At 39.7% G+C, this 22,928-nt stretch overlaps 1 protein-coding gene across 4 annotated transcripts in view; it reads right to left on the bottom strand.

The window, feature by feature from the left end:
* The window catches only part of ZNF143 (zinc finger protein 143), a 54,817-nt gene that overhangs the window by 17,388 nt on the left and 14,501 nt on the right, over positions 1-22,928 (bottom strand). For 2 of the 4 annotated variants that reach the window (XM_082660662.1, XM_082660665.1), the window contains exons 2-12: positions 21,893-22,007; positions 21,478-21,570; positions 20,548-20,631; positions 19,951-20,034; positions 18,087-18,283; positions 17,204-17,278; positions 11,891-12,010; positions 10,260-10,335; positions 8,557-8,682; positions 6,954-7,133; positions 220-447 (exon numbers count right to left, since the gene is read on the bottom strand). In XM_082660662.1, the coding sequence (XP_082516788.1) occupies positions 220-447; positions 6,954-7,133; positions 8,557-8,682; positions 10,260-10,335; positions 11,891-12,010; positions 17,204-17,278; positions 18,087-18,283; positions 19,951-20,034; positions 20,548-20,631; positions 21,478-21,570; positions 21,893-22,007 (1,378 nt within the window). Of the gene's footprint in view, positions 1-219; positions 448-6,953; positions 7,134-8,556; positions 8,683-10,259; positions 10,336-11,890; positions 12,011-17,203; positions 17,279-18,086; positions 18,284-19,950; positions 20,035-20,547; positions 20,632-21,477; positions 21,571-21,892; positions 22,012-22,928 lie in introns of all 4 variants that reach the window. The other 2 variants (XM_082660664.1, XM_082660663.1) reach the window with 2 other exon arrangements.

The raw sequence follows: 22,928 nt of genomic DNA, 5'->3' as shown, positions 1-22,928 counted from the left end.
GGGAGCCTTCTCTGACCTACGAGACTAGACTAACTTCCCCTCTTATATCCCAGAGCATTAAGCGCCTTTCTTTGATAGCAATTATCACAGCTGTAAATGATATGTTTGTGTGACTATTTGAAAAACTTTATGATTTGAGAAAATGCTTTAAGTCATAAATTACGTTCATAACTGTTGATTTTCAAACACAGACATAGACATACTGGAAAAAACCCTTACCTGGGGGAGGCTCAAAGAAGGCTTCCTGCTCCTCCTCAATGGGCTCAGTGTCATTGTGAGCTGTCCGTTTGTGCATGGCCAGCGTGGAGATCTGCTTGTATGTCTTCCCACAGTGGTTACAGTTGTACGGTTTGGAGTGAGTGTGAACAACATGATGTTTGTACAAACTGGAATATTCTGTGAACCTTTTGTCACACCCAGGGACTGTACAAACATATGGCTTTTCCCCTAAGAACAGCACACACATACAAAAAAATCAACTTTTACCTATGAAGGCATAATCATTCCATACCTTCTGGTGGGGGGAGGGGGGAGGGGGTGGGGGAGAGGGCAAAGAGAGGGAACCTCTAGTGGCAAAAATAAATAGCTGTCAAATCCCTTTCTATCCTGCTAGGAGGCAGTGAACAAGAAAAGACTCCTTAACTATGGTTTCAACTTGGATCAAAAGGTGGTCTGCACCCTGAGTCTCATCCCATGCCTGAATACTACTTTCCCCTTAATTACAAGGGATGTGAAAAATAAGGATGGAGATGTTTATTGCCCAGTTAACTCTAAGATTTGGTGAAACTGTTATTGTTACCTGTAACTAGATAATCTAGATATCATTAGTGATACTTTCCTAATAATGGCAATAATAAATGCAATTATTAGTATAACTAATGTAGCTTACCCTAAGGGTTTTTAAAAATATATTTATTTATTTATTTTCTAAAAATTTTTATTTATTTATTTGGTTGCGCCAAGTCTTAGTTGTGGAAGGCGGGTTCCTTAGTTGGGGCTCCAAGGCTCCTTAGTTGCAGCAGGTGGGCTCCTTAGTTGTGTGGCATGCGAACTTTTAGCTGCAGCATGCATGTGGGACCTAGTTCCCTGACCAGGGATTGAACCCAGGCCCTCTGCATTGGGAGCGCAGTCTTATCCACTGCACTGCCAGGGAAGTCCCCAAATATATATTTATTTATTTATTTACACTGGGTCTTAGTTGTGGCACATGGGCTCCTTAGTTGCGGCAGAAGGGCTCCTTAGTTGCGGCAGGCAGGCTCCTTAGCTGTGGCATGTGAACTCTTAGTTGTGGCATGCATGTGGGATCTAGTTCCCTGACCAGGGATTGAAACCAGGCCCCCTGCACTGGGAGCGCAGGGTCTTAATCACTGTGCCACCAGGGAAATCCCACCCTAAGGGTTTTATAAGGATAATAAACAAAGATTTTCTAAAAAGTCTATGAGACATAGTTTGGACACTTCAGTAAATCTAAAAGGACACACATTTTATATTAACTTCAGTTGACTTCTTGCATCCAATCAAAAGCTATTAAATATTCACTAAAAACAACTCAATACAAAGTAATTCTTTTTCCATGAAACAGTCTGAGAACAATGTAGGCAGTACATATATTTTTAGAACTTTTCATTATAGAAAATTTCAAACATACACAAAAGTATAGAGAAACAGTGCAATAAACCCCCATGTACCAATCATCTAGCTTCAACTATCAATTTATGGCCAATATAGTTTCATTTATTCACCACACATTTCTGCCCCCTCTTCCCACCCTGGATTATTCTGAAACAGCTCCAGATAGCATTCTATCTCATCTATAAATTTCAGATTGTATAAAAGATGGATGTTTTTAAATAACAAAATTAACAATAATTATTTAATATCATAAAATATCTAGACACTGTTAATATGTAGTGGGGGGAATCTAACACTGAGAGCAAACTGGAACAAATTAACCTAACTGTAGTTTTTTTTTCTTTTATAAATTTATTTATTTATTTATTTTTGGCTGCACTGGGTCTTCATTGCGTGCTTGGGCTTTCTCTAGCTGCAGTGAGTGGGGGCTACTCTTCGTTGTGGTGTGTGGGCTTCTCATTGCGGTGGCTTCTCTTGCTGCGCAGCACGGGCTCTAGATCCCAGGCTCAGTAGTTGTGGCGCACGGGGTTAGTTGCTCCGTGGCATGTGGCATCTTCCAGGACCAGGGTTCAAACCTGTGTCCCCTGCATTGGCAGGCAGATTCTTAACCACTGCGCCACCAGCGAAGTCCCCCCAACCTTAGTTTAAATGAATACTTGTAACCACTTAGAAGGGGTATGGGAGCCAGGGCCAGGGTCGGGGGTAGCAGGGGGAGAATAAACTAATTAAAGTAACTCATACACACAGTATTTGACTAATGCTCTCAGTCTTGGACCAGGCTGGAGTGGGGAAAACTGCAAACAAATCTTCAGCTCTTCTTGGTAGGCTTGTTTATTGTAGTGCTATGGGCAAAACAACTCTGAAACTATTTTAGGTGTAATAAAGGATTAAGCAATGAATAAATGTGTCAATGTTGTTGGAAGCTAGAGCACTTACTATGGAAGAAGGGACATACAAATACGGAATGAGGGAAGAAAAGAGCTCTGTAAGATGAGCTGGAATTGGATGTACTAGTATGAACTCATATACTCTCTAAAATGTGTTTATGTGTGTATACATATGCATATCCCAGTTTGTTCTCATTTTACACCTTTCTTGGGTTAACTCCATCTTTTTCCATGGTTCTGAACCAGTAAAACCAACCACAAATATAAAATCAAAATGTAATCTGTAATATACGTCTTAGACATTAGTAATTGAAATTGCTTCTGTCCTTTGCCCAGCCTGCATTCTCAAAGCAGGGCAGGTTAAAGTTCTTATCTTGGGGAATGGTTGTGGGGGAGATATGACAAGGGCAAGGCCAGGCAGGGAAATGTCAGGCAATTCCAACTCAGAGAACCAGCCCTATTCATATTTAGGCTGGAGCAGAAACTGCCACTAGGTGGCACCAAACCACAGTCAAGATGGAAATGAATTTGTATTTTTGGTGGGAGGGGGGTTGTTTTGTGATTTTGTCTTGAAATTATACTTTTTTAAATTGAAGTATAATTGACTTACAATATTAGTTTCAGGTGTATAGCATACTGATTCAATATTTTTATACATTACAAAATGATCACCACAATAAGTCTAGTTACCATTTATCAACGTACCAAGTTATTACAATATTATTGATTATATTCCCTATGCTGTATATCCCATGACTCATTTATTTTATACCTGGAAGCTTGTACCTCTTAATCTCCCACGCCTATTTCACTCATCCCCCAACCCCCTCCCCTCTGGCAACTACCAGGTTTGTTTTCTCTATCCATGTGTCTGTTTTTGTTTTATGTTTGTCTGTTTTATTTTTAAGCTCCACATAAGTGAAATTATATGGTATTTGTCTTTCTCTGTCTGACTTATTTCACTTAGCTTAATACCCTCTAGGTATCCATGTTGTCACAAATTGCAAGATTTCATTCTTTTTTATGGCTAATATTCCATTGTATGTGTATCACATCTTTTTTTTTTAATATTTATTTATTTGGCTGCACTGGGTCTTAGTTGTGGCATGCGGGATCTTTTAGTTGCAGCATGTGGGATCTTTAGTTGCAGCATGCACGATCTTTTAGTTGTGGCATGCAGGATCTTTAATTGCGGCATGCAAACTCTTAGTTGAGGCATGTGGGATCTAGTTCCCTGACCAGGGATTGAACCCGGGCCCCCTGAATTGGGAACATGGAGTCTTAGCCACTGGACCACCAGGGAACTCCCTATGTGTATCACATCTTTATCCATTCATCTATCAATGGATACTTAGGTTGCTTCCATATCTTGGCTACTGTAAATAATGCTGCAATGAACACAGGGGTGTATATATCTTTTTGAATTAGTGTTTTTGTTTTCTTCATTAAAATACCCAGAAGTGTAATTGCTGGATTGTATGGTAGTTCTATTTTTAATTTTTTGAGGAACCTCCATACTGTTTTCCATAGTGGCTGTACCAATTTACATTCCCACCAACAGTGCAATAGGATTTTCTCTTCTCCACATCCTTCCTCATGACTAACTTGGTCACCAGGTCCTTTGCTGTTACCTCTTCAATGTCTTTCATTTTTATCCTTCTCCATCTCACTCACTTCAAATATTCGAACGGCCCTTAATCAGTCTCCTTGCTTATGGTCTCATCTCCCTTTAACTTCTTTCTATGGTATTGACAGAGTGATTTTTTTCCCAAAAAAACAAATTTTCTTTAAATCCTCTTAAGGCTTCCCCTCTGTCCATAGCAGTATTCAAAACTTATGAATGTACCAGTTTCAAAGGAAAAGGATTGTTGTAAATGCCTGAAAACATTTCCAGAGATATCCAGGGGCCTGCAGAATGCAGACTAACTTACGCAACCAAAGTTCCATTCTTCAAAAATGTCTTTTCATTTTGAATTATCACAAGTTTACTCTTAATATCAGTAATAAAAACAATACATTAAAAATCTCGCTCTCATTCACCTTTCCACTCACATCAAAAATACAACCATCTGGGCTTCCCTGGTGGTGCAGTGGTTGACAGTCCGCCTGCCGATGCAGGGGACACGGGTTCGTGCCCTGGTCTGGGAAGATCCCACATGCTGCGGAGCGGCTAGGCCCGTGAGCCATGGCCACTGAGCCTGCGTGTCCGGAGCCTGTGCTCCGCAACGGGAGAGGCCACAAGAGTGAGAGGCCCGCATACCGCAAAAAAACAAAAAAAAACAACCATCTGAAACTAACACAATATTATAAATCAACCATACTTCAAATAAAAAAAAAATACAACCACAAAGTGGAGAATCAAAATTAAAACGTTTTAAGAGGAGGGTGGGACGAACTGGGAGACTAGGATTGATATATATACACTACCATGCGTAAAACAGATAGCTAGCAGGAACATGCTATAAAGGACAGGAAGCTCAGCTCGGTGCTCTGTGGCGACCTAGATGGGTGGGATGGGGGAGGGTGGGAGGGAGGTCCAAGAGGGAGGGGATATAGGTATACATATAGCTGATTCACTTCATTGTACAGCAGAAACTAACACAACATTGTAAAACAATTATACTCCAATTAAAAAAAAAATTTTAAAGTTTTGGGTAATTCCCCAGCAGTCCAGTGGTTAGGACTCAGTGCTTTCACTGCAGGGGGCCGGGTATGATCCCTGGTTGGGGAACTAGGAATCCTGCAAACCATGAAGCGTGGCCAAAAAAAAAAAATTAAAAACTTTTGAGCTGCAAATGACACCATCAAGAAATTGAAAAAAAAACGAAAACAAAAAACCCACAATAACAGGAAAAAATGTCTGTAAATCACATACCTAACAAGGGACTTGTATGCAGAATATAATAAAGAATTCTTATAACCCAACCAAAAAAAAGGCAACCCAATTTAAAAAATGGGCTAAGAATCTGAACAGACATTTCCCCCCAAAATACATACAAATGGCCAATAAGCACATAAAAAGATGCTCAACATCATTAGCAAACTAGGAAAATACAAATCAAAAGCACAATGAGGTAGATACCACTTCACACACACTATGATGGCTAAAATCAAAAAGAGAGATAACAACAACTGTTTGCTAGGATGTGGAGAAATTGGAACCCTCATACATTGCTGGTGAGAACGTAAAATGTTGCAGCCACTTTGGAAAACAATTTGGCAGTTCCTCAAAATGTTAAACAAAGTTATCATAAGATCCAACAATTCCACTCCTAGGTGTATACCCAAGAGGAATAAAAACATATATCCAAAAAAAAGAAAAAAATGGAATTCCCTGGTGGTCCAGTGGTTAGGACTCTGCATTCTCACTGCCAAGGGCCTAGGTTCAATCCCTGGCAAGGGAACTAAGATCCCAAGAGCTGTGTGGTACAGCCAAAATAAAAACACCACACATCCAGACAAAAAATTGTACATGAATACTCCAGCAGCATTATTCATAATAGCCAAAAAGTGAAAATAACTGGTAAACTGATAAATAAAATTTGATGCATTCATATAAAGGAATACTAGTCAGTAATTAAAAAGGAAAGAACTATTGATATGACATGGCTGAACCTCAGTACTATTATGCTAAGGGAAAGAAACCAGACAATAAACACCATATACTGTACATCTATATGAAATATTCAGAATGGGAAAATCCACAATTGCTTATGGCTGGGGGGTAGGGTGGGAGAAGACTGCTAACAAGTATGGAGTTTCTTTCAGGTGAGATGAAAATGTTCTAAAATTGGATTTTGGTGATGGTTGTACAACCCTGTGAATATAATAAAAAACAATGAATCATATACTTTAAATGGATGAATTGTACAGTTCGTGAATTATATCTCAATAAAGCTGTTAAAAATATATATCCATAGACACTCTGCAATAATCATGTCTACTATGCCTCCCTAAATCAACTGTCCTGGAAAATATCTTGTCTGTCTCTGTATTTCTGGTGCCTGGCAGGGGAACAAAGAGCAGATGGTCAATAACTGTTGAATAAATAAATGTAAAAATGCTAAGGTGGGGCTTCCCTGGTGGCGCAGTGGTTGAGAGTCCGCCTGCCGATGCAGGGGACACGGGTTCGTGCCCCGGTCCGGGAAGATCCCACATGCCGCGGAGCGGCTGGGCCCGTGAGGCCTGGCCGCTGAGCCTGCGTGTCCGGAGCCTGTGCTCCGCAACAGGAGAGGCCACAACAGTGAGAGGCCCGCATACCGCAAAAAAAAAAAAAAAAAATGCTAAGGTGAAGTTTTTTCAAGTTGCATAATCCATTTCTACCATGCCTAGTGGCAGGAAGGAGGGAAGAGATTACTTGTAAATGGTTTATAGGAGAGGCAGGAATTCAATTGAGCCTTGAAAGACAGAAGACCAAGAACTAGAGACCGTTACCTGTGTGTATCCTCACATGGTTTTTATAATTGGTTGCACTGGCAAATGCCCTCCCACATCCTGGTTCTGTGCAGTAATAAGGTCTTTCTCCTGTGTGTGTCCTAATATGCACTTTTCTGATATTCGATGTTGTGAAAGACCGACCACAGCCTTCAAAGTGACATTTAAAGGGCCTTTCTCCTGAAAACACGAAGGGAAATACATTAAATGGTGCAAAAATACACAGAAAATTGAAATGTCTTATCCTTCAATTCTGCTTAGGATCATTCATGCTCAGACTCTAGCCTTTTTGTATTGAACTTCCCTTTGAGTTTTTTTCTCTTTTTTTCTGTCAACAGCATCATCTACTCCAAACTTAGATTTACATAGGAAAATCTGAATAGTATTCAAAACTCATCACTGATTACATGACTTTCCAAAATGGAATTACCCAGAAAGGCATATTAAAAAATGAGCTGAGAAAAGAAGACAAAGAAATACATATCATAAAGAAATACAAAAGAAAAATAGAGTCTGGAATAAGGATTAAGTTAGAACAACCCTAGAATCCCCTAAAAGCTTACCTCCTACTTTATTCTATAATACTTGAAGAAAAAGAATTTTTGGTCCTTTTAAAATCTAGTGTCTAACGCATAATATGAATCAAAAATCCTTGCTGAATATATTACTATTCTCAGGAGCTTGGAGACGCTTGCCTCTGATATAACAGATAAAACTAAGAGCACGAATGAAATAGAAGCAGGGACCTACAGCTTTGTTCCTGAACACTGTAAAGTAAAGCCGATTTGGGATCATATTTGAACTAAAAGTTAAACTTTAATGACTGGAAGAATCCTCCATGAAAATCTGCTAAACTATCTCAGAATATTTAGAAGTATTTGGGGACAAAGCGATAACACTATGTTTAAAACATCTGCAGTAAAATCTCAAACTAAAGGACCTTATGCTATACTACTTAGTCAACAGCTTATAATAGCATCTCTTATCAACAGTTTCTGAAACTCTTCCAGCGCTGATCCAAAGCAAATAATTACCTTTATATTACCAATCTGCAAATAATCAAGTACAAGGAGGGGAGGGGAGGGGAGGGAAGATAAGAACAAAGTACCCTTTAGGAAAAGCAGAGAAGGAATTTAAGGACAGGGGAGATGATCACAAGGAAGTAACAAGCCTTTCTTTCTGTGGGGCTGTGAGGGGTTCAGACACTTTTTTTAGAAGCAGCTTAATGCAGAAGAAGCAGTACTAAACTGAGAAGGAACTGGGTGCCTTAGGTTCTGGTCTCTGTTGCGCTACTAAGTAGATGTATAATCCTAGGTAAGTAAGACTGTTGCTCAGATAATTCCTGAAAACTGAGAGGGTTGGTGGTCTAGGGCCATCGTTAATCTCTTGGAACATGAACCCCTTTGAGAATCTAACAGCGTTACAGGCCCTCATCCTGGAAAGAAGCATACATGCACGAATGGCAAATTGCATGGAGTTTTGGGAGTTTAAGAGAAGCCCTTGACGTTGACTCCCTGAAACGCTTCCAGAAACTACTTCCCCAAGTTCCTTCCTGCAGATTAAGAACTCCTTGCCTAGATAAGACATTTCTTCACACCAGTACCTGTATGAGTTCTGATATGTTTTTGTAGATCTCCTGAAGTTTTGAAAGATTTAGTACAATTATCTTCTGAACACCGATATGGCTTTTCTCCTGTATGAGTTCTGACATGACTTTTTAATCCATAACCTTTAAGAAAAATTTAAAAGAAATGTAATTACACAAGACCGCTCTAAGCATGCCCATTGAGATTAAGTTATTGAAAAATATAGTAAACACCAAGGATATAATACTAGGCAAACACAACAGAATAACTATTAAAAAGGTACAAGAGTATGACAACTCAGGACTGTCCTGCTGAAAATTCAATAGTTTCATCTCTGTCTAGAAGAGATTGTGTGCTTCTTTTTTTAAAGTGCCCCAATCTTATTAGATGTTTACAACTCATACCCCAAAATCTTGAGTAGAATCAAGACATGATACCCGGAGAAAACCATAATTCAAAAAGATACATGCACTGCAATGTTCACTGCAGCACTATTTACAATAGCCAGGATATGGAAGCAACCTAAACGTCCATCAACAGAGGAATGGATAAAGAAGATATGTACATATATACAATGGAATATTACTCAGCCATAAAAAAGAACAAAATAATGCCACCTGCAGGAACATGGATGGACCTAGAGATTGCCATACTGAGTGAAGTAAGTCAGACACAGAAAGACAAATATCATATGATATTGCTTATATGTGGAATCTAAAAAAAAGGGTACAAATGAACTTATTTACAAAACAGAAGTAGAGTCACGATGTAGAAAACAAACTTACGGTTACCAGGGGATAAGTGGGGGGTGGGAGAGATAAATTAGGAGACTCAGAATGACATATACACACTACTATATATAAAATAACTAATAAGAACCTGTTGCATAGCATAGGGAACTCTACTCAATACTCTGTAATGGCCTATATGGGAAAAGAATCCAAAAACAAAAAAGGGGAGAGTGGATATATGAATATGTATAACTGATTCATTTGCTGTACACCTGAAACTATCACAACACTGTAAATCAACTATACTCCAATAAAATTTTTTTAAAAATAAATAAATGAATAAATGGATGAATACAGGAAAAAAACTTATAGAATGTTACAATTAATATTTGTACAGTAAACTGTATGTAAATTTTACCTCAAAAAAGAAATGTAAACAAATATTGATATGCATGCTGAACTGTTTATGGTGGTATACTCTAACATTTTTCATTTATATAAATGTTTGTAAATTTTCATAATAAAAAAGAAAAAATCCTGAGAAACAAAACCAAAAAGAATTGTGACATGGAATGAGGAATAGGGTGAAGTCAGGAGGCCTGGCAACGGTCCTGGCCCTCTTGGATGTGTACCTGGGAGGGACCTGTCCCACTGCTAAGCCCCTGTTTCCCATGGTTCCCCCTAAGGTCTGTCCTAATGTTAAACTCTGTGTCAGCTTTAATGCTCGACTTTTGTTTTTCCTGCTAAAAGAAAGCAGAGTGTGGAGTGAAATAACAAACACAGTAGGCAGAAACAGGTCTGAGGAGCAAAATGAGAACACAGAGAGAGAACAGAGCAAGCAGGACAAAACGCAGTAAGGGAGAGATTGGAAAACTAGTCACTGTGTGCCCACTAATTCAGACCAAGGCAAGGGGTCAGTTCCTGCCTCTGACCCGTCTCTGCTTGACCCCCAAGTGGAACCAAGAAACAAAGAAAATTCATGTTTTTACCTGTTGCAAATGCTTTCCCACAGCCTGCATGCTCACACTGATAAGGCCGGTCTCCTGTGTGTGATCGCTCATGCACCTGTTATTAAAACACGGGCATGAGTTTATTTCCTTGAGGCACTCCACAGGTGGATGGTCTACACAGAGACCTTTTTTATTTCCCCACTGCTGAATTATGTTGTTGCTTGTATTTTATTTTTGAAAAACAAAAGATAACTTCTTTTCTCAAAAACTACAGGTCAATAATTCTCAATATAGACCAAATGTTGTACGTTAAGAAGTACTCATTTTAAATAAGGAACAGGGGACTTCCCTGGTGGCACAGTGGTTAAGAATCCGCCTGCCAATGCAGGGGACACGGCTTCCATCCCTGGTCCGGGAAGATCCCACACGACACAAGGCAACTAAGCCCGTGCGCCACAACTACTGAGCCTGCACTCTAGAGCCCGTGAGCCACAACTACTGAAGCCTGCGTGCCACAACTGCTGAGCCCGCGTGCTGCAACTACCGAAGCCCACGTGCCTAGAGCCCATGCTCCATAACAAGAGAAGCCACCATAATGAGAAGCCCACTCGCCGCAACTAGAGAAAGCCCGTGTGCAGCAACGGAGACCCAACGCAGCCAAAAATAAATATATATATATATATATAAATTAAAAAATAAGAGGTTCAAGTTTTTCTAGAGTGGTCAAAGGTGTTTGAATGGAACATGTACCTGGTGAGACACAGGAGTACAAGGAGACGCTACACAACATAAGGCTAAGAGTGTGGAGGCTGCTGGCAGAGGGGCCTCAATCTGAGGCAAGGCTTCACTGCTGACTAGTGGTGTGGCCATGGCACTTGCCTTCTCTCAGCCTCAAAGTCCTCTCTGTAAAGTGGGGACATAATAGTACCTACGATAGAGGGCTGCTGTGACAAATGAATACTCATGACAATGGCCAACATTTACTGAACCTTTACCACATGCCAGGCCATTCTCTTCAGTACTTTACATGTACAGAATTAACTAACTTAATTCTCACAACCACTCATTGAGGGAGGTACTTTTATCATCCAATATTATAGATAAGGAAAATGAGGTACTTAAGAGGTCAAGTAACATGTAAACACTGATAAGTAGTGGAGATGGGCTCTAGGGATGTTATTCCAAATATGCTAAATGCACACTTCCTGACACACTGTGAGTTATTCAATAAATGTGAGCTATTATTTTTATGGGTCATGGTATGTTGTGTTTAGCTGCAATCAAAATACTTGGCCTATGTATTTGACAGACAGGACAAATTAACACCAACTTTCACTATATTTCAGCAAATCACTGTTAACGGAATGATTACACATATATCTCCCATGTAATTACATAAATTTCACATTTGAGAAAAGTGTATTCAAATATGTAGAGTACCCCTATCATGTGTCACGTAGTATGCTGGACCTGAGGGAGCCAGAGATGAAAAAAGCATAGTCCAAGCCCTCAAAGAGTTCAGTTTCTAAAATCTGCATAGGCTTTTGTGTGAGTATATTTGTATCTTGATAGGTGGGGGAGAACAATGGTGTCTGAATACTGCAAACACATTATATTGGCATTTAATGCCCTATTCTCATAACTAGACACAGCCTTCCCTTCATATATACCTTAAGATGATGAGCTGTTGTATATAATTTTCCACATCCGTCATAGCCACAACGAAAGGCCTTCTCTCCACTCTGTTGAGACTTAGCAGTTACTCTTGTTGCATGTCCTTGTAAGACAATCTAGATGAAACAAAAAGTATGATTTAAATTATTTATACAGAAATAAAGTAGATGAAATTACAATTTTCAGGATAAAAAAGATAAAACTGTAATGTGGTTTTCCAGACTCAGGTCATCATTTTATGAAGATTCTATCATGCTGAGCCAGTTAGTTAATTCTGTTCCATGGCTGAAGTCAGCAGCTCTGGAAGAAGTCAAAAGGAGATCCACAAGGGGGCATAGTCAGCGCTCACAGGTCGATTCCCACTCTAGAAAAGTCAAGCCAGGGAGCATCCATCGATGCATTATATGCAGGTGTTCCTTGACATACTCCAGGGAATTGTGTGTGTGTGTGTGTGTGTGTGTGTGTGTGTGTGTGTGTGTGTGTGTGTGTGTGTGTGTATGTGTGTGTATGTATATATATGTATATATATTTATAATGTATATATGTATTTTAGGACATATGTTCTAAACAATGTAAAAATCATTTTCAATTTCAAAAGCAAAGGAAAAGAGGGGGTTAGGTCATTTGAGTCGCCTGTGGGAGACATTACAATCCATATGATCCTAGTCTATACTTACATAGTGTTAAGTAGAAGATCACTTCTCTGGAACTCAACACAAGACTTTAAACAACTGCACTGATGTTAGAGGTTTTTTAAAGATTATGATCTATTTTAGAAATTGAGGTACCATGAAAATTGAAGAATAACTTTCTACTCTGTGGGCATGTGGTGATGGTGCTGCCACATCCTATCTGTGCAGATTGTCATACTTGGCTCAAAAATGACTCTGGGACTTCCCTGGTGGCGCAGTGGTTAAAAATCCGCCTGCCAATGCAGGGGACACGGGTTCGAGCCCTGGTCCAGGAAGATCCCACATGCCGTGGAGCAACTAAGCCTGTGCACCACAACTACTGAGCCTGAGCTCTAGAGCCGTGAGCCACAACTACTGACCCATGCACCCAGAGCCCATGCTCCACAATAAGAGAAGCCACCACAATGAGAAGCACGTGCACTGCGACCAAGGGTAGCACCTGCTCACCACAAGTAGAGAAAGCCTGCGCAGCAACGAAGACCCAATGCAGCCAAAAATAAATAAATAAAAATAAATTGTTTTAAAAAACTGCCAAGCCAAAGGACTTTGATCTCCAATGTAAATAAAATTAGTTTTTAATGAAGTCAAAACTAATGGAAACCATGAAAAAGGACCTTGGATTCTAACAGAACATGTAAAGCATCAACAATGCTGCATGATGCTAACACATTTACAAATTACATTCTCATGTGTTACCTAAAATATTAATCAAATGAAACTCTCATTTGGTTTTCATAACCCCACGAGATGGGTAAGGCAAAGATTATTGTTCTCATTTAGCTAATAAGTCTCAGATCCACAGAAATTAAGTAATTTGCCCACAGTCACACAGATACTACATAGCAGAATGGAAGCTCGACTGAGATGTTTTTATTACAAATTACATGTTACTTTAATAGCACGCTGTTCTGCTTAACTAAGGGTGGTGTAGCTGAAGGGCAATGACAACAGTCATAGCCTCCCTGAAACACACATATCCCATCATCCTTATGGTTCTTACAACTGAACACATGGGCAAACTTAAACAGAGTACTTCAGATGAGTGTTTTCAAATTCGGTACTACTGGGGCTTCCCTGGTGGCGCAGTGGTTGAGAGTCCACCTGCCGATGCAGGCGACACAGGTTTGTGCCCTGGTCCGGGAAGATCCCACATGCTGCGGAGCAGCTGGGCCCGTGAGCCATGGCCGCTGAGCCTGCGTGTCTGGAGCCTGTGCTCCGCAACGGGAGAGGCCACAACAGTGAGAGGCCCGCGTACCACCAAAAAAACAAAACAAAACAAAACAAATTCGGTACTGCTGACATTTTGAAAGAATAATTCTTTGTTGTAGTGGGGCTGTTCTATGCCTTGCAGGACATCTACCCAGAATACGTCCCCAATTGTGACAACCAAACTTGTCTTCAGACACTGCCAAATGTCCCCCAGGGGACAAAACTGCCTTCCCACAAGCGCATTAAGTTTTAGATACTCTAGGTCTTTCTTGTTCTATGAAATCTGGTTTCAAGTAAGAGATCAGCTCAGCAGCACAACTAGTATGCTTATGTTATAGATGAAAGAAAAAGCTCTAAACTGTAAGCATCACAATGAAAAAAAATCTAAAGCTTTGAAACAAGACTGTAAAAAAAAATCTATCGCATTAGGTATAGACCTCTTTACTTTAAAGTTCAGCCAGACACAGAGTTACAACTTCTTAAGCAACTCTGGCAGAAGTAGGATGAGTACTAAGAGACAAACCAAGATGTTACAGGTCCTGCTTATTTGCAGCGGTTCTTCTGGGATATTTTGACCTTTTAATACCACGTATTGGGTCCTCAACCTCAACTATGGTACTCAATTGTTTTGGAGGATAGAAGATTCAGAAACTTCTGGTCTAGCACTTAATGAAGAGAAATATGAGTCACAAATACAAGCCACATATATAATTTTTTTTTTTTGGCCGTGGTGGGTCTTCGTTGCTGCGCACGGGCTTTCTCTAGCTGCGGCGAGCAGCGGCTACTCTTCGTTGCGGTGTGCAGCCTTCTCATCGAGGTGGTTTCTCTTGTTGTGGCTCGCGAGCTCTAGGCACGCAGGCTTTAGTAGTTGTGGTGCACGGGCTTAGCTGCTCCGCGGCATGTGGGATCTTCCCAGGGATGGAACCTGTGTCCCCTGCACTGGCAGGCAGATTGTTAACCACTGCACCACCAGGGAAGTCCCCACATATATAATTTAAAATGTTCTAGTAACTACATTTTAAAAGGAAAAAGAAACAGGTGAAATTAATTTTAGTAATTATTTTATTTTACCTAGTATGTCCAAAATATTATCATTTCAACATGTAATCAACAGGAGACATTATTAATGAGATATTTTACATTCTTTTTTTTTTTTTTTTTGCTGTATGCGGGCCTCTCACTGTTGTGGCCTCTCCCATTGCGGAGCACAGGCTCCGGACGCGCAGGCTCAGCGGCCATGCCTCACGGGCGCAGCCGCTCCGCGGCATGTGGGATCTTCCCGTACCAGGGCACGAACCCGCGTCCCCTGCATCGGCAGGTGGACTCTCAACCACTGCGCCACCAGGGAAGCCCTACATTCTTATTTTCATTGTAAGTCTTTTAACTCTGGTATGTATTTTACACTCACGGCACATGCCAATTCTGGCTAGTCACATTTCAAGTGCTCAGTAGCGACAACATTTTGGACAGCATAGATCTAGTCTGTAAGGAGAGGTACAAAGGGAAAAGGCGAAAAAGCTACAGTCAGAACAAAAATCCTATTCAACTTTCTTCATTTTCTTTGTCTATTGGCACAAACACCAAATGGTTATATATCTGCAGATAAAGAGTAAGCGTGCTTTTTACGACATTCTGTTTCAGCAGTTCTGAATTCCTAGTATGTTTCTGGGTTCAGAAATTAATTATTGATCGTAATAGAATTTTATGCTAATAGTATAATGTTATACGGACCAATGGTAAATTCACTCATTTTTTGTAAGACCTATTCTAGTTTATTACAAGTGTAGTTACAACTGTCTTTCTTTAAAAATATTCTATTATTTAAAAACTTAATTGTTAGTCACTAATAAGAGACAGAACCCTATTGGGCCACTCCAAGGCACTGACCTACATCTCTTGTATATATTTACACTGTGTTTGCATTTTAGTAGAGTTTGACTTTGATAGATTTGACATACTGCAGTATAAAAAATATTAAAGTCTCATTTTATGAATTCAAAGACTTGAAAATTTTGCCAAGAATCATGTAGTTTCAAAGCTGGTGGGCTTAATGATTTACAAACTGTGTTTATATTACTGCTACTTCGTGGCATCACTTCAGTGATAAATAGAAATACTGGCTATCCAGCAACGTTTAAAAGCATCAAATTTTTACCAGTGATTTCTTTTATTATTATTTTATTTATTTATTTATTTATCTTTTGCAGTACGCGGGCCTCTCACTTTGTGGCCTCTCCCGTTGTGGAGCACAGGCTCCGGACATGCAGGCTCAGTGGCCATGGCTTATGGGCCTAGGCGCTCCGCGGCATGTGGGATCTTCCCGGACCAGGGCACGAACCCGTGTCCCCTGCATCGGCAGGCGGACTCTCAACCACTGTGCCACCAGGGAAGCCCTCTTTTATTATTTATTATTATTATAAATATAAAATCTTCTTGATAACCCCCAACAGTACTACTCAATGGCATTAAGTAGTGATGCTAATGCTCAAGTTAAAAAGTGTTGCCTGAAGCAATAACTTTAGGAGTTAAATATGATAAAACACTTGGAAGACTGCAAAAAACTATGAGGGAGCAGTCAGCCAAATACTAGAGATAATTGCTGAGAAAAAAAGGAGCAGCATTAAAGCAGTAATAAACTACAGTGATTATATAAGCTCCAAGAACATCCACCCACACAAACACCAACCCCTCAAACAAACACAAAAACACATAATTCATAACAGAGTCTTGAAATTTGACTTGTAGATCTCCCAGAATGCATCTGTGACTACTCTGTACTTAACTACAAACCTTGGCGAGGCTCTGCAGCTCTAGGCTGTTATTTGGGTAAGGGATAGCCAAGGACTGGACCCAAGGTGAGCATCTGAACCAAGGGCAGCCAACCAGTGGCCATCTGCAGCCCAGGAAGGAGTCTGGCAGAAGCAGTAAAAACAGCTTTGCCCAGAAGGAACAATGACAATTAGCTAGACTGGACCTTCTCTCCAGAAGTTGAAAAGGAAAGTATGGAGGGAATCAGTTGTAAACAGAAGAAACAAAAACATATAAAAAACAAAGTAGCAAGGGTTAGTCAGTCACAGTAAGGGTGAAGGCCCAGAAAAAGGATCCACAAGCTGCCGAGGGTGGGGCAGACAGAAGACCGCCTGGTCTCCAAAACTGCTTTGGACTCCAGAACACAAGCTTCATCTGGATTTCTGTGATATTTCTATTTCTTTAGTGCCACTTTCATCCATATAATGAATTCTGAGACCTGAGGAGGTAATCTGAGAAAGCTGCTGCCTAATGCATACACTGTTTTTCTGAATTGGTAAGATATTCCTAGGGAGGTAGTGAGTTCTTGCTTTCGTCCCTAGAAGGGCTCAGAAATGCTAAGAGAAAGAGATTCTAATATAAAAAAGTAGCCTTACATACCTGCATTTTTTTCTCTTGCTCATTTTCTCCAATCATTCCTGAACCTGTTACGCTTTCACTTCCATCAATGGACACCTACAGGAATAAAATAAAGCTTAAAAATTTTTTCACATATTGATAACTGTTTAGGCTGGGAGATAAGTACATGGGTACATTATCATTTATTTCTGTGTGTGTTTGAAAATTTCCATTATAAAAATGGGGGAAAAACCTTTTAAATTATATAAATGATATAATTTCAATGCAGGGAAAAAAACACAGCCCTTTTGATATAAAACTTAATTGAGGGGAAAAAAAAAAAAAACTTAATTGAGGGGCTTCTCCGGTGGCGCAGTGGTTGAGAGTCCGCCTGCCGATGCAGGGGACACGGGTTCGTGTCCCGGTCCGCGAAGATCCCACATGCTGCGGAGCGGCTGGGCCCGTGAGCCATGGCCGCTGAGCCTGCGCGTCCAGAGCCCGTGCTCCGCAGCAGGAGAGGCCACAACAGTGAGAGGCCCGTGTACCGCAAAAAAAAAAAAAAAAAAAAAAACTTAATTGAGATTTCCCTTCACCTTTCCAAACTCTAGTTTCTACTTTATAATTCATAAGCAGTTCCATCTATACCTCATTGCTTCTTTTATGTCACTCATACTTGAGTATATCTTTGTGTGAATTACCTGCCACCCATTTCTCTTCTATAAGCTTTTACTCCATTCCTTTTTTTGTCTTCAAATGTTCCTTTCTACCCTTCACTTCTTTTAAGATAAATGCTGATCTTCTCCTTGATGCTGTCTGATTTTGACTCTGAATTCCTAGTTTCTTATTGTTTTTTTGCTTTCTTTTCTTTTAGTGAAAGATAAAGAAGCTGTATCTGGGATGTTCTTCACATTGTAAAATGCTGTACCTTTGCTGCATACTGTTCCAAAGCACTGATGGTGTCGGGATCGATCGTGGCATCCCCAGTGTGTAGACCTGCCACTGTCCCATCAGCCTGAATTGCCAAGATGGTGTCAGACTGTGGGACTTGCACTGCATGGTGGATGTAAGCTGTGGTGCCATCTTCCAGCTGAACTGCCTGTAATGCACTCTGGTCATAACTATCTGAGGGAGTAGAAGAGAATGGCATTAAATTAAAGGTAGTCTGATAAACAGTTACATATTTAAAGGAAGAAGGGAATGAACTTTTATCGAATATTTACTATGAGCAGGGCCCATGTGCTTTACGTATGCTATTTCATTCAATCCTCACAATGATTCTGTGAGGCAGGTATATTTACACCTTATTGTACGAATGGGAAACTGAGGCTTGAGGAAGTAAAGTCACTTTCCTTAGGACCCAGGAAATAAAAAAAACTAACAATTAACAGTCAAAAATCAGTATGCAGGGCTTCCCTGGTGGCGCAGTGGTTAAGAATCTGCCTGCAAATGCAGGGGACATGGGTTTGAGCCCTGGTCCGAGAAGATCCTACATGCCACAGAGCAACTAAGGCTGTGCGCCACAATTACTAAGCCTGCGCTCTAGAGCCCATGAGCCACAACTACTGAGGCCCGTGTGCCACAACTACTGAAGCCTGCGCACCTAGAGCCCGTGCTCCGCAACAAGAGAAGACACCGCAATGAGAAGCCCGTGCACTGCAACGAAGAGTACTCCCGCTCTCCAAAACTAGAGAAAGCCCACATGCAGCAACGAAGACCCAATGCAGCAATCAATCAATCAATAAATTTATTTAAATAAAAAAGGAGTACTAAAAAAAAAAAATCAGTATGCAGAGAAACCAGGATCTGAACTCATGTCAGTATGACTCCATGGTTTTTTCCCCCTTCTAAATAACCATACTAAGAAACATACAGCATTATGAAATAATAAATCTAGCCAATTACAGTGAACCTGTGATCAACTCCCACTGCTAAGGAAAAAAAATTTTCAGAGTTTACTTTTCTCAACTTTAAATAAATTTATTTACAAATTCAAATATTCTATATTTTAAAAAATTTCTTCCTTTGGTTTCACAACTAAATATAGTCTTTTAAAACATTTACAGTCATTCTATAATAAAGTATTTTATAAAGTAATAACAATAGCTAATATTTATTGAGCATTTACTATGTGATAAATATTGTTCCAAGTGCTCTACATGTTTGTACATTTTGTCTTCACAACTACCCTATGATGTGGATACTTATCATAATCCTCATTTCAGATGATGAAATTGAAGCACAAAAAGGTTAAATAATTTGCTCGGGGGCACACAGCTAAAAGACAGCAGACCCAGATTTGAACCCAGATAGTCTGGCTACAGAGCTGTGCTCATTGCTCCTATGCATTCCACCTCAAACCCCTGGTCCTCCCTACACAAAGCTAATAAACATGAACATTTTGCCATATTTGCTTCAGATAGTTTCAAAATTTTTATTTAGTTTTAAAGACCAACACAAGGGGCAAAGGACCTTGCTAAAGACATTATATTTAAAAGGAAGAAAAAAATCAACAATTTAACTTTCAAGTGTTTAATTTCATATTTTAAAGGCAGCCTCTAGTTGAAGTCTTTCAGAGACCAGGGGTTTGCTATTTCAACCTGTTACTGGACAACTCAAATTATTAGAAAGTTTTCCCTTAGACTGTGCCAAAATCTACCATCTTATATTTGAGAGAACAAGCATAATCCTTCTTTTACATGACAACAGCATTTCTGCAACTAAAGGCAGGTCTTATTTTTCCCACACCCTACCTCCCCCTTATTTTATTCAAATGTTCAAAGCTAATTTACCTTTGGAGGTATGGTGAATAAATGCTGTAGTTCCATCTTCTAACTGCACTGCTTGCCCATCCTCTAAACGCAAACTGTCCCCTGCTCAAGAACAATGTTTACATTTAGATCCCATATTTTCCAAGCATATTCTGATAACTCAACAACAACAGAGTCAATAAACCATTAAACACATCATACAAACCTACATTTCCTTTATGGATCCTTCAACATTTAAATAATTTCAGCAAAGCTGCTCTGAATAAGTGTTTAAAGGTAAAAAGATATTAGAATACCTGTTTTAGGAATATTTACCAGGAGATAGGAGAATTGAAAGAAGGAAAAAAAAGAAAATGAGAAGGCGTGTAGGATTTATCTCAAATAATAGAAATATTCACTTAGAACTGTTGCCCATTTATCTCCAGAGTAAAGTCTAGTAATTTCTTTTCCATTAACTTCGAGAGAAAATCTCAATTAAGTTAAAATGGTCTTTAGATCCTCTCCCCTTTCAGAAGGAGACCTAGAGATCAGGACTAAGTTTAAGTAGTAAGAGGCAGTTGGAGGCAGCAAATACTGAAGTATGAGAATCAGAAGGGTAAGTAAATATCAAATACTTACTACTTTTAGGTATGGGTACATGTTGAACATAGGCAGCAGAACCATCCTCCAACTGAATGACCTGACCATCTATGAGTTTCCCATCTAGAACAAACAATTTAAGCCAATAAATTAGCACAAGCAAAAATTTTAAACTTTATACAATTTCAAAATGATATCAACTATAAAAACATACACTACTTAAGATCATGTTCATCTTGATTCTTCCCTCAATGTTCTGAGGCAATTCAATAACACATCCAGTGATCCTACAGAAAGCAGAAAATCCTCCCTCAGCCATCCTTTCTCCCCTCCGATTTTCAATTAGACAAGTTCAAGAGGAAGAGTGGCTCATCTGAGCAAGCTACATGAGTCAAACCTCTATATACCTTTCAGAGCCACTTAGGAATCATGACCCTGACCCCAGCGAAGCTGAAACTGGGAAGATAGAAAGATGTATCAGTATACATGAGGTCAGCTGTCATTCTCATCCCTGGGGGCTACAAGTCCCTTGACTATGTATACATATGCTCAGTAGCTTTCCAAAAAAACAAGGAATTTGAGAACTAGGCTATTTCTTGGAGCAAAGTAAACACTGATTTAGAAACAATGTTATAAAAGCAAAACCAAATGTCTACTTTTACGCATATTTTGTAAAAACATTAAATAATAATTTAAAGGGAAAAAGTGAGAAAGGTCTTACTAAAAATAGGTCAGGGACACTACCCCCTCCCCTCTTCCTCACTAATTCTGATACCCCAGAGTATCTTCCAAATATCTCAAAAGGTGTCCTCAAATTATCAAAACAAAATTTAAGTTAAACTGAAATTACTACCATATGTAGTACAGTGTCTGTAGGAGGGATTGGAAAGTGGTATAACTGCTAGGTGTTCCAACTCTGAGGTTATGAATTGCTGGTAATAACCAATGGGCTGTATATGAGGCACATACCTTTAGAATTGTGTTGTATATAAGCAGTAGAACCATCTGCAAGTGTTACTGCTTGCAGGCTTACACCTTCCATATTTTCTAAATTGTCACCATCTATTATAAAAAAAAAAGTTATTTTCTTTAGGTAACTATCATATGTGTGTGCTGTTTAATTTTTTAAAAAATAAAAATTAGTCAAAAGGCAGATTGCTTAACTTAGACTCAAATGGCATTTCTTATAGCATTTACAAAAAATATTTCTACACCCTACTATACCAGCATCCATACCAGGGTAAAAATGCTCATAAAAAGGCTTAGCTTTGTGTTGCCTTTAGCTAAAGGAGGAGGAACAAAGTAAACAGTATTGTAAGTTTTCATTTTCCCTTAAGATAAATATTTCCAAACCCACATGATCCCTTCAAATAAGATTGCTCACCTGCCACAGTTACTGCCTCTGTCAGGCACAAGGTAACATGCTGAGCCTCCATTCCTCCTCCAGGAAACTCTGTCATTCCCTGAGAATCTCGATTTATCTGGGCTAACAACATTTTCTACCTTGAAAAAAACGTAGGCATTGAGAACAAAGAACGATGTATATGAAATAAAATCTACAAACAATATTTATGAACCATAAAAAATTGCTACGGAAGTGAACAGTGTTTGAAATAAGCTGAAATTTCACTTAATATGCAGGGTAAAGGTATTTGCCCAAAGTCCAGAGCATGCTTTTAATAATTCATCAGTAAACTATTGAGCACACCCAAGTCTTGCCCATCAGTTCTGTACCATGTCTAAAATTCCCATAATTAGTGTTCTTTGGGTTTAACATGGTTGAAGATTCCCACTGAGAATCCATGAACGGATTGAGTTAATCCTGTTGACTCAATCTTCAGAAATCTATGCTGAACCTGGCCACTTCTGACAAGCTTCGCCATTACCTCCCTGATCCAAGCCACTACCATCTCTCACCCTGAGATGTTACTGCAATAGCATCCTAACTGGTCTCCTTGCTTCTACTGTGACTTCCCTCATCTCCTCTCAACACAACAGTCAGATTGTCCTTTTGAATGAAAAAGTTAGATCACATCTCTCTTCTGCTCAAAACCCTTTGATGATTTCTCATCAGAGTAAAGCCAAAAGTCCTTACACTAGCCTATGAGGCCAATGATCTTGCCCCCATTTCTACTACTCTCCGTCTCATTCGTTCCATTTCAGCCACACTGGTGCCCTTGCTTTCCCTCAAACATACTGGATGTTCTGCTGCCTCAGGACCTTTACATTTGATGTTCCTTCTGCTTGAAACATTCTTCCTGGTATCTTCATTATTACTCCCTCATCTTCTTCCAGTCTTTGTTCAATGGCACCTCAACGAGAGCTTCCTTATTCACCTCATTGCAAACTGTACCTCCAACCCCACAATGATGATATACTCCAGCCCTCTTCCCTCCTTTATATTTCGGCATAGTACTAAT

This window comes from Grampus griseus (assembly GCF_964374135.1).
Source record: "Grampus griseus genome assembly, chromosome: 8".
NCBI classification, from domain to species: domain Eukaryota; kingdom Metazoa; phylum Chordata; class Mammalia; order Artiodactyla; family Delphinidae; genus Grampus; species Grampus griseus.
This window is presented reverse-complemented; position numbering and strand designations above follow the sequence as displayed.